Source organism: Tubulanus polymorphus, chromosome 7 (assembly GCF_964204645.1).
Source record: "Tubulanus polymorphus chromosome 7, tnTubPoly1.2, whole genome shotgun sequence".
Taxonomy (NCBI): Eukaryota; Metazoa; Nemertea; class Palaeonemertea; order Tubulaniformes; family Tubulanidae; genus Tubulanus; species Tubulanus polymorphus.
In genome coordinates, this window is record NC_134031.1 from 16,064,920 (window position 1) to 16,081,354 (window position 16,435).

At 37.9% G+C, this 16,435-nt stretch overlaps 1 protein-coding gene across 6 annotated transcripts in view; it reads right to left on the bottom strand.

Moving 5' to 3' along the window:
- Positions 1-16,435, bottom strand: part of LOC141909356 (uncharacterized) — a 51,280-nt gene that overhangs the window by 3,374 nt on the left and 31,471 nt on the right. For 3 of the 6 annotated variants that reach the window (XM_074799784.1, XM_074799782.1, XM_074799787.1), the window contains 25 exons: positions 16,103-16,240; positions 15,837-15,959; positions 15,589-15,711; positions 15,339-15,491; positions 12,730-12,872; positions 12,248-12,580; positions 11,956-12,142; positions 9,889-10,014; positions 9,136-9,159; positions 7,986-8,114; positions 7,758-7,886; positions 6,280-6,408; positions 5,947-6,192; positions 5,689-5,829; positions 5,476-5,604; positions 5,269-5,397; positions 5,028-5,156; positions 4,826-4,954; positions 4,625-4,753; positions 4,060-4,317; positions 3,716-3,973; positions 3,495-3,623; positions 2,981-3,112; positions 2,755-2,889; positions 1,241-1,318 (listed from right to left, as the gene is read on the bottom strand). In XM_074799784.1, the coding sequence (XP_074655885.1) occupies positions 1,241-1,318; positions 2,755-2,889; positions 2,981-3,112; positions 3,495-3,623; positions 3,716-3,973; positions 4,060-4,317; positions 4,625-4,753; positions 4,826-4,954; positions 5,028-5,156; positions 5,269-5,397; positions 5,476-5,604; positions 5,689-5,829; positions 5,947-6,192; positions 6,280-6,408; positions 7,758-7,886; positions 7,986-8,114; positions 9,136-9,159; positions 9,889-10,014; positions 11,956-12,142; positions 12,248-12,580; positions 12,730-12,872; positions 15,339-15,491; positions 15,589-15,711; positions 15,837-15,959; positions 16,103-16,240 (3,759 nt within the window). Of the gene's footprint in view, positions 1-1,240; positions 1,319-2,011; positions 2,046-2,754; positions 2,890-2,980; positions 3,113-3,494; positions 3,624-3,715; positions 3,974-4,059; positions 4,318-4,624; positions 4,754-4,825; positions 4,955-5,027; positions 5,157-5,268; positions 5,398-5,475; positions 5,605-5,688; positions 5,830-5,946; positions 6,193-6,279; positions 6,409-7,757; positions 7,887-7,985; positions 8,115-9,135; positions 9,160-9,888; positions 10,015-11,955; positions 12,143-12,247; positions 12,581-12,729; positions 12,873-15,338; positions 15,492-15,588; positions 15,712-15,836; positions 15,960-16,102; positions 16,241-16,369; positions 16,385-16,435 lie in introns of those variants that run through there. The other 3 variants (XM_074799785.1, XM_074799786.1, XM_074799783.1) reach the window with 3 other exon arrangements.

Consider the following 16,435-nt stretch of genomic DNA (forward strand, 5'->3'; position numbering starts at 1 on the left):
ACGAAGGATAAAGTCGAGTATAGATTCTAGCGGACCTTACTTTTTACTTCTGTCAATTGAAATTTGGCAATTTGAAAGGCTTTAGAATACATTGTTATATTCTGAGATGTATGCTTTAATTCGTTTTGTTTTTAAGAAGATTTTGGCTGAAAAGGTTGTGAAATTAATGTCATAATTTGCCACAGAGAGTCTTTAAGTCGAAATTTTTCTTTTTTTAATGTCAGATTTCTTGTGCAGAATGTGCATAAATGGTTAAATTTCTATTTCAACCAGACAACACCGAATCAATGAGTGCAATAATCTAGCGAATTGTACCTGCAATCTGTATTTCTAGACTGAGTGAATGTTGCTATTGTTCACAGACAAATCACAAGACAAGACAACTATATATTCATGTAAATTAAGTCATATGTTTTTGGTTTAGTTTTCGAGTTTTGAAATCAATTGAATCAAATCAAATTCATCAAAACAGTTTTAAAACTTCGAACTAGTTTCTAAAAAAAATCCGCATAATTTTACATATCTTATTAGACGCCGATTATTCAAGATGATTTAAGAATTATTTAGAGTAGATTTGTCTCTAGCTGAATGATTCTCTTCGAAAAAAGGCCAAAAGACAATGAGATATAAAAGAAGCTGTTTGAATGTATATATGTAGAAGCTACTGACACAAATCACGGACACAATATCGAAATCCACTTTTTTGTGGATGAAGTTTACCGACGCTCCATCGCGTATCAATATGTATTACTCATAGAAAGAAGTTCTACACTAATTCATCATGATAATTATAGAAACACCTTAATTGATCGTAGTCGATCAATCTTAAGAACAACAGATGAATTTCTTACTATACGCCCTCTGCAGTTCTTCCCAACATATTGTTAATGTAGTCTATTTATTCATCTGCTATTCTCAATCAGCCAATTCAGAAACATCTTCATACAATTACAATGATCAGACAATTATTTTATTCAAACACATTTACCTCCTGCGAAAATGAAAAATAGATAATCCCCTCATACGACTGAGCACGGAAGTATATTACATCTTTTTTTCGTGCTCCGATTAAAAGAAAAATCAACCGAAATATTGAATAGTCGAAGTACGATTGGCCAAGATGAAAAAAGAACTCAGGCTATACCCTATTTTCTCTGGCTTGATGGATGACAAGGGATTTAAAAAAATCAAGTAAATGGTCAGCAAGTGAAAAGGGTTCATGCGTGGCTGCTCTACTTACTGTTTTGTGGATGTTTTATGTGATTTAGGTGTCGCTTGGGATGAAGTTGAAATTCTTCGGATTCGAGATCAAGAGATTCTTCGGGGGAAAATGAAATAAAAAACAACATCAAAATTCGCACGATAAACAAAATTCAAAAAAAAATCTAACTGAAAACATCGATGGGCTGTAATAGAAATATGAAAATGAATTACGTTTTTTATTTCAAAAGCGCCCTAGACATCGGGCATTCGTTTTGGAAACTAGAAAAATCAAGCAAATTGAAATGATCGTCTATCACCTAAGGGACGGATGGAGCGATAAGAAATTTACACGATTTCATGGTGGAAAACGGAGACAGTAAAGACAGACACAAGATTCCAAGGGAGCAACGATAGATACCATATCATCTTTAAAACTGAGGGAAAAGTGAAGTAATTTCAAACCCAATCCCAATTAACAGTTAGTTTTCGAATATATATATATATATAAGTAAAGATGATTGCAAAAGGCATATCAATATCACGATCCCTTGGAAATAGATATTTTATTGAACTGCAAGGAAAACGGGGAAGCTGAAAGTTGAAATCTCCAGCAATATTAAAAGTTAAGATTGTCATATAGGTTCAATGTGCTATATTTAAAGTGCAGTAGAATGGTTAAGTGCGTATGATACTTGAAAGCATGCTTCATTTGTGCAAAGGACAATAAATCACGACGACAGAGTTTTAGAATTAAAAAAAAACACATTTTCTCCTTCATTCTTCACCGGTGGTTACCTCGTAGAGAGAAATAGTTATCCTGACCGCGTCCGTTTTCAGTTAGGCTTAGCAGAAGAGACAGATATCAGTAGATTTTTAAAGCGGACAGTCAACAAGTAACGGGTCTGCATTCACGCCATCGCATGCTAGGTTTGGGCGTTCCAATGTGTCTGAAGCATATTAGCCGGTTTACAAAATGCATTTTCGCTTCTCTCATACTGAAGATCAAATATATTTTTGCTTCCCTCATGTGCGTACTGTCAAATACTGTCAAAATCAGCTCCAAAATGTTTAGAGTTTTCACGCTATTGTACATACATACAGTATGAGAGACATTCGAAAAATTTGAAGGCCAGGTATTCTAAGTAACAAACTTTGATGGGATGAAGGTGTTTACGAAGCAATATTAAGATTCCTTGCAGTTTTGATATTCATAAACATAGACTAGGACGCTGACCTACTATACATACATTTACATATAAAAGACTTGCACTGATTCACATGCGAAAAGTATTCAGTTTAGAACTGAATTCAAACTTCATGAACCAGTACAAGTACGAGTAATCGATCAATGTAGCAAAGGAGGGGAGGGTTAACATTAATTGATATGACCTTTCGTTAGTAAATTGGCCAGAAAATGTTAGTTGCAAAAACTTGCATCATTCACACACGTCGGCGAAAATGTTAAAAAAGATATTTGAAAACAAACAGCTGAAAAGGAATTTTGTCATTCACATCTTTATGCGTGGTTCGAGCAATGGAATTTTGTATTACCTTCTTTGGTTTGGCATTGCGCGCCGATCCAGCCCTCTTTACACTTACAGGCGCCCGTAACGGAATCACAGCCAGAACTGTTCTCGCAGTCGCAAGTGAATGTACAATTAGGGCCGTACCTCGCTCTCGGGCAATCTACAGAATATACAACAAGTCTTCATTCATTATTACCTTCAAATCGGCGTGGACACTGGATCAAATATTGCACGAGATCACAGATACGAACCTTTGAGACATTTATTACCCATTTTACCAGACGGGCAATCGCAGTCACCTGTGATAGGATTGCAAACGGCCACATTTCCTTCACATTTACATTTCTTCTTGCATTTTGGACCCCATTTACCATCTTTGCAGACTATAAACGACACGGGAATAGTGAAACGAACGGTAATTTACGTATGAAGTCTACGTTGAAAAATACTAAATTATATTTCGATTGATAACACACTCTATCCGTGTTGTGACGATAATGTAGAAAGAGTCCCACAATAATAACGAAAGAAGTTTACAATGTTTCCTGGAGCTAGTAGTTTATTCAACGTTTCCACTGTATTCTAATAGTCATCTTCAGGAATACTCAGTAATACAGGAATACAGTACTCCTGAAGATGACTATTAGGATATAGTCGAAACGTCGAATAAACTACTTGCTCCGGTAACATTTCTGTCTGTTTTTCGTTATTATTGTGGGATTCTCTCTACACTAAATTCTACTAATTTTTCAATATTTTACTGACCTTTTTCACATCTATTCCCACGATATCCATCTTTGCATATGCATTGTCCAGTTTCCGAGTCGCATACCGCGCCGTTTACGCAATCACAGCGTTTGCTACAAGACTCTCCGTACAATCCAGGCGGACAACCTTAAAGTGTGATTGAAAATGCTTGAATTTAACGATTAACTGAATTTCCATTGCACTGGACGTTTTGGGAAGTGTTTTCTTTTATAACTTACTGAATTCACACTGTTGCCCGTAAAATCCTGGTTTACAATTACAACAGCCAGAGAATCTACCGCAAGATGCGCCGTTCTGGCACTGGCAGTTCTGGGTGCAGTTGGGACCGAACAATCCATCTGGGCAGGGTTCTGTACACGCAGGACCCATCCAACCTATACCACAAGTGCACATGCCAGTCTCGGGATCGCAAAAACCGCTGTTCTTACATTGGCAAATACCGCTACAATCTGGTCCAAATGTGTTATCGGGGCAAGCTGAAAATATCAAAATTGATATAGGGAACAATAGTAAGTAAAATCCATAGGTGAACAACCTAATTTACTTAGCAACTTAGCTTTACCTCGATCGCAATTCTTTCCATAGTATCCCGACTGGCAGCCACACTGTCCTGTTACATGGTCACACGTGGCATCGTTCTCACACTTGCATTTCTTAGAGCACAAATGGCCGTAACTACCTTTCGGGCACTTGTGCTTGCACGTCGGCCCGACGAAGCCCACTGGGCAGACGCACTGACCGGTGACAATATCACACGACGCTCCGTTTTGGCATTTGCATTTCGACAGACAATCCGGTCCGTACATATTCACTTTACAACCTGGAAGAAGTATTCGTATATAGATAACGAATTCGTGAATAGATAATGTGTGATACTTCGGGCAGATCTTCAGGATCCAGGGCCCGGTTCCACAGTTGTGAGTTAGAGTTAACTACGAGTTAAAAAATCAGTTCATTTTCGATGTTTTAACTCTAGAGTCAGATTTAACTCAGAACTGTGGAACTGGATCCAGTTTAACAGTCGTGAGTTAGAGTTAACTCTTGGGTTAAAAATCAGTTCATCTTCAATGAACTAACTCCGAGTCAAATCTTAACTCACAACTGTGGAATTGGGTCCAGTAATTTACCTCTGTTACAATGTTTGCCTCTATGACCAGATCTACAGATGCAGTCGCCACTGATCGGGTCGCACATGTAGTTACGCCCGCACTTGCACTCATTACGACAATTCGGACCCCATTTATCTTTAGAGCAACCTGCAATAAACGCACGCAATCAGTATCAATGTCTTCAGATCTTAAGATAAGAAGAAAATGTTCGCATCTTACGTCTATCGCACGCGAGGCCGGTGAAACCAGCTGGACAATCACACTCTCCGCTGATATGATCACACGGTTCGCCTTGCGGGCAGCGACATTTCTGTTTACAATTCAGACCATAATAACCCGGTAAACAAGCTGCAAATCGAAAATAAACAACACATGATAGTCGTACGCAGGAACTAGAAAACAGCCATCCAACGATTTATACCTTTTTCGCAGAAGTGTCCTCTCCATCCAGCGCGGCAATGACAGTTACCAGTTTCAGAGTGACACTTCGCTTTATTCTGGCACATACATTTCTCCTGACAATCCTGACCATAGTAACCTTTCTTACATTCTACAATAACACGAATTAAAATGACTAACCTAACGCACGTGAACATGGGGTTTATGAAAGTTTACAAGTTTTTATGCAACATATCATAAGACAAGAGACAATTAGGACGTACTAGCATTGCATTTTTCTCCACCAAAGCCAGGGCGGCAGTGACACTGTCCAGTGAATCGATTGCAGGAGAGACCATTTACACATTCACATCGTTCAGTACAATTAGATCCATATCTCCCTTCACTGCAAGCTAGAATTTCGAAAATTTCGAAATCATTATGAGTCTTGTTTTCATTCGACGTACCAACCAAAAGGTCGTATAACTTACATAATTCACAAGCCATTCCTGTCCAACCGGCCGGGCAATTACACTCTCCTGATACAGGATGACAAACACCACTATTTACACAGATACAAGGTCTTGCGCAACCCTGTCCATGATAACCACTTGGGCAAGCTATGGAAATAAACCAGATTTAACTTTGGGTTCAAACCGTCAAATTTTAGAAGATGATTGCAGAGATCTAAGCTGCGCGCCTACCTTGTTCGCATTGTAATCCCCTCCAACCAGGTTTACATACGCACTGTCCTGTAATCGGGTCGCATGCCGCGCCGTTTTTGCACTTGCATTTATGTCTACAATCTCGACCCCATGTACTGGCCGGGCATCGTCGAAGACATCCTGAAAATTTAATCCTTCAACAGTAATTTGGATACGTTCATAGGAGCTTATATCGTCATCATGCGAGCGTTTGAATCTTCATCTTGTAATCGATGTTCGAATTGATATAATTTATACCTGTTCCAATCCAACCTGCCGCACAACTACACTGTCCGTCAACCGGACTACATCGGGCCCCGTTCTCGCAATTACAAACGTCTTTGCAATCGATGCCGAAAAATCCATCGGGACAAGGCTTTTCACAGTGAGTATCTCGCCAGCCGGGTCCACATCGACAAGCCCCGCTGATGTGGTCGCAATGGGCCCCATTCGCGCATTTACAAATACGCTTACAACCGGGTCCATATGTGCCGTTGTCGCATTCTGGTCAAAGCATAACGAGACTTATTATGAAATAATGAATTCAAACATCTTAGGGATGCATCTGGATGAATTGGGTCCCAAACTTACTTTCGTTGCAGCCAAGTCCGTGCCAGCCAGGAGCGCATATGCAATCTCCAGTTTGCGGGTCGCATTCAGCGCTATTTGAACAGTTACATCGCTGTTTACAATTGCGTCCGAAAGTTCCAGCCGGACAAGCTAAAATTTTACAAAACTTGTTATAAAATCGCGATATATGAAAATCTCATAATATACTGTCTTCAATCAGCGCTTTCATTCTTATATATAGTTTTAGGCATAGGTTTTATTTAAGTTTTAAGTCTCCGTCTAAATTTTTTCAATTTCAAAATTAGTTTCAGGAAAAATTAAAATCTTCGGTTAAAACACTTTATATTCATTCATATCATTGTTAAATGATTGGAATCATGATGTTTTTCGTTTTCGTTAAACCTCAAAAGAATTAGTCGATGAAAAGAGATGGAAATTCTAAAAAAAGATTATGCTAAAAGAAGTTTCTTTTGATTTGAGGTAAAATGATTTCAATTATTGGTTTAATCAACTTTTGCGACGATACAATCAAAAGATGAATCATTAAACGAAAGCCATGCAAAGTTTTGCCCAGTTAGGAAGAGAGTATGAAATAAGAGAAAATAGTAAAGCTATTTCTACGAAGTTTTATCTAAAAGAGACATTTACGTTTATAACAAATAATCGCATTTATCAAATCACAGTTACATTTAGCATTCACAAAAATACAAGAATCTGACGCCACAACTACGTAACATGAAGCGCAGGTTTTTCCTTTTAAAACTTATTGAATGTAAAAAAAATCTTTTTAAGATTTCTTTTCAAATCTTCAAACTTTATTCATACGAGATATTTTAGATAAAGATTGAATTAAAACCGAGAAAAACCAAGAAATTAATGAGATAAATTGAATAAAATTAAATCAAAAATATCGTTTTCTTAATCGATTTCACTGAGTTTGGTGAGATTCGTTAGCAAACTATCAGAATACGCAGTTTAAACACATTTTTAAACGATTTTAGAAATATAATTCCTATCAGATATTGAGCATTTCCACAGTTTTTTCAAGCATGTATCTCAACATTATATACATGACGTGTATAATAGACGGACAGTATACATTGTAACAATATCAACTGCTCTGGTCTCTAACAGTTCCGTACCTCCCGGCCCTGGCCGTGCTTCATTACATGAAAATTTCAGAGAACATACAATGAAAAATCGTCTTACCATCACCTCGGACATATATACAGAGCTTAGATTCTTGTTTCCATGGAAATCATGATACCAAGAAACACATGAATATACAATTTTCAAACGAAATAGAATTTGAAAAGTATATTTAGCTACAAGGCGAAAATGTATATGATATAAATATTTTTGAATTAACTTGAGACATCACGACATCGAGATTTCGCCAAAAAGGAATCGTCCAAAGTGAGGGGTCCACCCACCAATATCATTGTCAGTTAGCGGTGCCGCGGTTAAACCTGGTGTTTGTTCAGATTGTTGATGCATACCCCTATCGCATAGCTGACCAGTCCAACCGTTCGTGCAATTACATTTCCCCGACACCGGGTCGCACGTTCCTCCATTCTCGCAAAGACACCTCAACAAACACTGTGATCCATAGCGTCCCGGTGGACAACCTGAATTTGACGGAAAGCGTTGTTTTCAACGTAAAACTATCCCATACATTTCGAGGAATTATGATGTGACGCTGATGGAATTTCGTTGTTCCGACTCACCTTCTGAACAATGTTGTCCAAACCATCCCGGTTTGCAGACACATTCTCCGGTCTCGGGATTACACGTGGCACCGTTTTCACAACTACATTCATTCGCGCAGTTGATTCCCCATTTACCGGCAGCGCATTCTGCAAAACAAACCTCAAATCTGAATAGGTAATAAATGACATTTGATATCATCGAAAACCTGAATTCATCGTCCACTGATAATCAGTGATAGAAAAGAAGCTCTTCGTTTCAACAGGAAAATGCAATTTTCAATTTAAGATTATCTAGATTTCATTGATCGAAACAAATTCAAAAGATACAAGGAACAAGTAATTAGACTATCAAATACGGTTAAGTTAATTTTACAATTAGCAATACAGTATACATAATGCGTGTACAGAAATCGCGCGGAGTCCTGTATACGCAAGTTCATGAGGCTGCGTTCATGTGTAAAAGCAGAATTCGTAAGCAAACAGGGATCGATGAGAAAAAAGCAATCAAAATCTTCTAAAAATAGATAGAGAGATAGAGAAAAAATGGGATGGGTTGGGCACATTCAATGTGGATGGAATAAAGAACTATAGCGAAAATTACCTGCGCTTTCATCCGGGTCATCGACCGTCTGAAATGTACCTCTACACAACTACGTCATGAAATCGTCTACGATTTCACGCTAAACAATTATAAATCTGGTGGTAGTTTGTCACAGTTTGGTCAGTCACACGGTGACGGTATAGGTATATAAATATATATAGACATATATATATATATATATAGATACGGTTAGTTTGGATGTTGTTTGATATAATATGCAGTAGGAGTGAAAACTCTACGACCTACAGCGTTATATATACAGAATCTGAGACCACATGAAATCGTTCGATTCTCATAATTTCGGCAATGAATTTTTTCTTCGGAAATGTCCGCAGCATATTTCATTCGCTATGCATATAGGTTTACATTCGTTCGTTCGAAGTGAAAATCAACGACAGTTCAAGATCCATCGGTAAAAACGTTTGTTGGCAATATGATTACGAACTATATAGTTCAGACGATTCTGTTTCGGTCTCATTCTACAGAAGTTTTCTCCTTTCGACGGAGCGCTTCCGTATAATATCTTATGAGAATGAAAGCAAATTCAGTGCGGTCTTATCTACATACCAATATTCATATAACGTTCCTCTTCTTATATTTTTGTGAAATCAATATATATATACAGAGAGAAACTGAATTTAAATCTGATCTAATCATGTCAGATTACATCAGTATCAATTATCAAACCAATTTTGTTATGAATTGGTTTATTCATGTAAATAGAATGCATTTCATTCCACAAGCAGATTTAGGTATTTTTGTAAATTTACTTCTTGTCATGTACGTAGCATGTTAGTATTCTACAAAAAGCCATATAATGGAATATAGAATACGGAACGTGAATATAACGTCTAGAAATGTTTGTTTTTTCCATTATAAGTCTTTATTGTTTTGAGGAGACCATGATTAGTACTGCATGAAGCATATTTTCTGATAGAGCATATCATAACATATTCGCGGCGCGCACCCATGTGGTTAAAATAACATACTTCGCTATGCGGCGGGCTGTGAGGTAAAAGATAGGTGGGAAGACCGGGCAATCAGATCAATATTCTGGGCCCGGAATCATCGAAATTTGATGAGATCATGCTTGGCAAATCAAAATTTAAGTCCCTATGCGAATGAACCAGTCACATTTCGGCAGAACTGGAAATTTTTGATGTAATTTGCCCAGAATTTGTCGAAGTAATCAAATCTTAAACATCGTTTGGCTTTGTGGACCAGATTAGATAAAATTTACCGGTCTATCCCAATTATCCTTACGTGATCTGTGATGTGCTTTATATTTATTCACGTTATTCTATTGTTTTATTTATTTACCTTGTTTGCAGTGCGGGCCCGTGTGTCCGGCCTCGCATATACATTCACCCGTTTCTGGGTCACAGCCGCTCCCCTCGCAACGACAATCCTGGAGACAGTTCAAGCCCCAGCGACCCTTGATACACGCTGGACCGAACGAAAAGAGATTCAGTACACAACAATCAACATGAAAATGGATGGCTGAGGAAAATGGGAAAGCGCTGATGATATTTGGGAATCCAGAAGCAACTGTCTTGTTTTTTTATGTCCTGTTTTTTTCGTGTTTCTTTCTGTTTTTTTTTCTTTTTATTCGTAGTATAACAAGTGCAATGTCTGTGAGATGGTCGAGGCAAGTTTTGTATTCTATTGCCGACTTGATATTGCTGTATATCGGAAGGTGGATTCAGGTCGCTACGAAAGCTCTAGACACAAGCATGCAGACGATAATACAACATGGAAAAATTGTACGGAAGACAAAACAAAGACAAAGACGAAATAGCCTGCTACATCTGCACTAATGCCGGGGTTAATCGAAATGAATAGAATTCTAGATTTGGCGAGGTGATTTATCATCTATTCTGAAAGTTATTTCTTCAAACTAGTTATATATATTTCGAATTGAATTCATTCACCAGTTTTATACTGAATTTTATTTATAGGAAGGATGAAAAGTAATCGGATTTTGAATAGGGTAGACACACAATGGTGGTTTTAGATTACAAGCAGCAACAGTTGAAATACGGAGGAAAACAGTTAACTTATATTTCAAGCTTTTAAAGGTTGAGTTATATGAATTTCTTCTGTTTTATTCAAGGCTGTAAGACATTCGGCGAAAAGTCTTAGGGGTCGCTTTAAAAAAAAAGAATTCTTAAGTTGCCAGCGTTGAATTTCGATAGAATCACAAAAACACTAAAGGTTTTTATACATTCGGCGGCTAAAACCTACATTTTCTATAATGTGTTAAACAGACACTGCACTTATTTTTCTCTCGATATTTTCTTATTATTTATTCGCTTTTAGAGGACCTCGCATGCAGAAGGAAAACCATCATGCAGGTTTCATATCGCGGGAATTGGGTTCAGCGAAAAGTTTTAAACAAGACATTCTTTTTTGTTGGACCGTTTATGTCAGGAATTGGCAAAATGTTTATGGAAAGTGGCGAATATCACTGCTGGAATGAGGTTTTGATAGTTAGATCCGGATTAGGAGTCATCAGCAATGAATTCGTATTCATTGGACAATGCTACAATGAGCATTTTTAAAGTTTAATATTTATCTATTAATATGGAGCATTTTTGCATTGTCCAATGAACGTGAAATGATACATGAATCTGAAAACAAGAAATATATAGTTTATGAAATTTATAGAAATTTGATAACGCACCTTTAATCAATCAATAACTTTAATCATATATTTAGATGTTTTTAACTATGACATCGATGGCTTTTTGAGATAGATGCGCAATTAAGAAAATATTAAGTCATGGCCAAATTTCTTTTTATGGATTTTTTGATAGCAAATGTTGGAAAATTGAAGAAAGAATGATTAACAGCTCTTCACAACGGGCAAAATCAAAACAGTCATGTTTTCGTATAGGATTCCAAGAATACAAAAAGGACGAAGCAAAATGACCACGCATTTTCGCTGAGACTTTGCTTGGATTTTACCCGTTCGGTGTTGAAATACTGTTACGAAGAGAAAAAGCCAGAACGAGCAAAAAGATGAAAAAATTGGTAAGTCATAGGTCCCCTAAAAGTACCATTAACCTACACATGATAGTCCAGGCATGCCTACATGGCAGGCAGATCTCTTTTCAGAATAAAACCATCACCTAATTGTTTTCTACACTATTCGGGAGGGGACGCATGTCAAATATCATCAGAGCCAACTACCAAATATGCCTGATAACGATGCCTATCGCCTGACGCTAAACAAAGCTCGTGAAGCGTGTCTGGTTTGTACAAATTTGAAATCATCTTTCGTAGTTGACTCTGGTATAAAAATCGGATGCTAAAAGATCTCTAGAATCGTGGGAGTGATCGAAATAAAGAATCGAAAGTTCGCGTAGTAAGATATCGTCGACTTACGCTGATCGCAACGATCGCCGACCCATCCTATCGGACAATCCTGCATACATTGTCCAGTCTCGTGATCGCAGACGGTTCGCGAGCTACACTGGCACAATTTCGAACATCCTAAACCGTAGTAGCCATTACGGCATTTGCTGTTGCATCGGGCGCCTTCGTAACCTTTCTTGCATTTACAATCACCGGTCTGCAATTGATAATTTCAAACAATTTCGATTACGGAACTGATACTTTCCTAAACCACCCGGGCAAAGTCGGTACCACGTAACGCCAGGTTTTTTGTATGTTATACCTCAGCATCACAGCCGGTAGACCTCTCCTGGTTACATTTACACTGCTTAACGCAATTCGGCCCGTAGGTGTTTTTCGGGCACGGCAGGTTGCACTGAGGTCCGAAGAGTCCCGGGGCGCACTCGCAGTAACCGTACTTGCGATTACAATGGCCGCTAGCGCACGTCTGCGGGCAAGTCTTGTCGCAACTCGCTCCGTACTTTCCAGGCGGGCAGCCGTCCTCACAACTAGAGCCCTTCACCCCGGGAGGACATCGACACGCACCGGTAGCGGGGTCACATCTACCACCGTTTTGACAGGAACAGATTTGGTTGCACCCTTCGCCATACATTCCCTAGAAATACAGATTACCAGAAATTCCGCCAATGCCTGAGAAAATTCAGTTTCTACGTACGTACATGTTAACAGCAAATTATGAAAAGAAATTCTTTTCTTCATCTTAAAATTCTTGAATAGAATTCCACTTCAGGCGTTGAAACTTACCGTTGGACATGTATTATTGCACAGTTCCCCCATCCATCCAGGCTTACATTCGCAACCGTCCAGGGCTGCGTTACACATGCCACCATTAGCGCAGTCGCTACAACTGTATGTGCAATCCACACCAAACGTACCCGGTACACAAACTGCAATCACAGATTAAAACGATACCGAAATGAACGACCAAAAATGAACAAACACTTAATCGTTTGCCAGTATTACCTGGACAACTCGATTCATTCCCTTTTCGGGTGACATGAACAAAAGTGGATAGATAGGTGGGTGGGGAACAGAGGACTCTGGTTAGTTTTATGAAAGATTTTGATTAGTAGGAACAAATCAGGTTTTCAATGCAACATGCACCGTTCATATAAGCAATCATATCGTTATTCTAAACAATAAAATCTAAGTTTGGTTATAGAACCATTTTCCCAGAACACGGGCAACATTGTAAGTCTAGGATGTGAGTTATCCATTCATGCAGCGTACAAGCATCTATCTATTTGAATTCACCGAGAAATGTGTCTTTATTGTCAATTATTAAGTGTATTCATGTGCGCGATACAAAACAAAGTTTATTTCTAACTATGAGGCAAAAGCGGTGAATAGAACTTATAGATATAAGTCTATCTAGATTTCGATATTTAGAAATAAATCGAAAAAGAAACTTTTTTGTTTGTAACATAAATATAAAGGGTTTAAGCATTGCACCTGACTTCAACGATGGACTTTTGCGCGGTCCTTTTCTCTGAAAGAAAATCCCTTTGTATTCGATGTATATAAATAATGGTGCACGATTATAGAAAAACGCTCGAATAATGAAGAAAAAAAGAAGAAAATGAAACTGTGCATTTTGTGAGACGAATGATGCTTTAGTGTTTGAGGTTTACCTCGGTTCACTTTTATTCCTACTCGGCAACATTTATATAGCAGCCACGGCAGCAGCAGCAGCAGCAGCAGTAGTAAAGAAGAACATTGATATTAACATTGAAGGGTGTTGGAATATTGAGGCTATGAAAACTAACAATGATCGTGGTGTGGATTCTAGGTAAGGATAAACGATAACATGATGAAAGGTTTTTTGAATATTGGATCTTTTGAGAAAGCGGAGTTCGAGATTTTAATATGTTATGTTGAAATGTAGAGTTAAATGACGTAGACAAGTTCTATGCCTGAAAAAATCGGTTCAAAGTTATTAGAAGTGATATCATTTGCACGAAGAGACTTTGTATTTTCAATCGTCATTTCATGCGTGGAACGCGATCATGCAAAAATAGATATCATTTTGGGAGACTTCTTATTCTGATGGATGTTTTTGAAAAAAGATAAAAGAGTTTCATTCATTCCATTTATTTCAGTCATTGAAAAATGGGAAGAGAAAAACATTCGGTGCAAGAAGACAAACATGGTGAGATTGATCGGGAAAAGCTTGTGCTGAAAGCAGATTGTCCTCGCGGCTGGATTCATGCATGGACATAATATAGACGAAATGTCTTCATTTCACTGCGCGTTACGTTCGTCCAAAGCGCAGTTATAGAATGAATAAATCGTATACATCTTAATGCTGAAAACGTCACGATGCATGCACAAAAACATGACACAAACAACAAACGACCAAAACGTTAACAATGAAGGAGAAAAGACGAAGAAATCTATGACGTTAAATGACATGAAATTTTCAGGAAACAGGTGATTGCGGAATACCATCACGATACAGGCATAACCTTTATACCTCTATAGAGGTACAGTTTCTTCAAGTGAAATATTTGGAAGCTTCATATACTGATAACCATTTGTTCTTAAAGTTAATATCTTCTTCGATTCATTTTCTTAAACAGGTAAAACCCTTGGCATACTAATGACACTCTGTATGTGTACTATACCTTTGATTTTAATTCCTACATTTAGAAAGCGTAAAATGTACAGAAAGTCTAAATGATATATACTGATTAATATTGCCATCTTTTGTTATTGTATTATAAGTTCATTTCAAGAGAAATGATGACACTGTCTGTGTTACTAATATCAACTCTAAAAATGTCCCAAATGCAAAATCAAGTTTTAAACGCACAAATCCTTTGGAAATCCGGGGAATCATTTGAATCCGGTGCCAACGTTCTAGTTCCATATTTCTCACGGTGGAATTAAGAAGTATTCAAAACTATTGAACTGATTCTGAAAACCTTGCATTTGAAGCATTTTATCTGTTTTTTTTAAGCCATGCATATAAATTGCCAAAATTACTACATTTTAGATCTTCCGGAGACAACCGTTCCTTTTTCTGCACGGTATGGACATTTATATAGATAATACGCAATGATTCAACAACTAGAACGCTTGAAATTAAAACGCGTGCTTTCTAAATCTTGAGAAAATATTTGATAATGAACGAAAATATCGCATTGCTGGTGGTGGTTGTAGTGTACTTTCGGAAAAAGCAGGGGACTGTTTGATAATTTTAGATCCCAATTTGACTCAAGATTCAAAATCACACAACGTTTACATACGTTTGGAAAAATATGTGACACCAAATATCTGTTATAGATCCTGAACTAGAACATCGTGAATCCATTTATAATATCAGGACCGACTTCTCAACTGCGTGAACTTACCGACTTGAGTTGCCGGCTGCATCAACTCTTCGTGTAGATCGAGATTTTCGGTCATCGGAATGATAGCAGGCGGTGTCGTTTGGTATCGAATAGTGCCGGGTAACAGATCACCACGTACCGGTTCATTTTCATTACCTTTCAGAGAAGGAGCGGCTGAAATGGAAAATGAGTGTCGTTAAAGATACAAGGTCTACGTTTAGAAAACTTCGTTTTAACGTGTTCAGACATATCCCTCATTTCGTACGCATACCGATACATCGTTTTCCATCCTCAGCAATGATATAACCCGCGCTACATATACACTGATACGAGCCTTCAGAGTTGACACATTTCTGTTCACAACCGGCGCGATTATCTTCACATTCATTTATATCTGAATAAAAAATAACAAGAAATATCAATATTTGTATAGACGATGTTCTTTGTGAGATTGACGCCTCTTTTACTGAAAAATCTGGTAAAAACACGAGCATAATTCCTATCTATCATTACACGCACCTTCACAGCCGCAGCCATCTGAAGCCAAACGAAATCCTGGTTTACAACTACAACTGTATCGACCGACTGAATTATGACATAGTTGACTGCAGCAATCTGTCCCCTTGTTACATTCGTCAATGTCTGAAACAATCAAACATTCAAAATCCATATGATGACGTGAGTGAAGAAAATCGAGTTAGGAATAAAGAGACGCGAGATTAGATTATTCTCTATTGCTCCAAATTATACATAATTCTTTTTAGCACAAAGAAAGATAAGTATACCTTTGCACGTTTTCCCATCAGCTTGTAACATGTATCCCTTGTAACAGGAACAGATCGGGCCGCCAGCTCCGTGTTTACAAACGTGGTCACAATCGCCATTGTCGGTTTTACAGTCGTCGACCACTTCCACCTCAATTCCTGCGGATTAACAAAATACGTACAGATCTAAGATGCCATTTCTCGAAATCGTTTTATTTCGAGTATAATCGTACATATACGTAGTAATCGTTTACGGGACTTAAACCCCTCTATTTCTAGACATCTTACCTTGGGGTTTGTGATCTATTTTTATGCAGCGATAAAAATTCAAGAACAATTTGCATGTTTGATTAT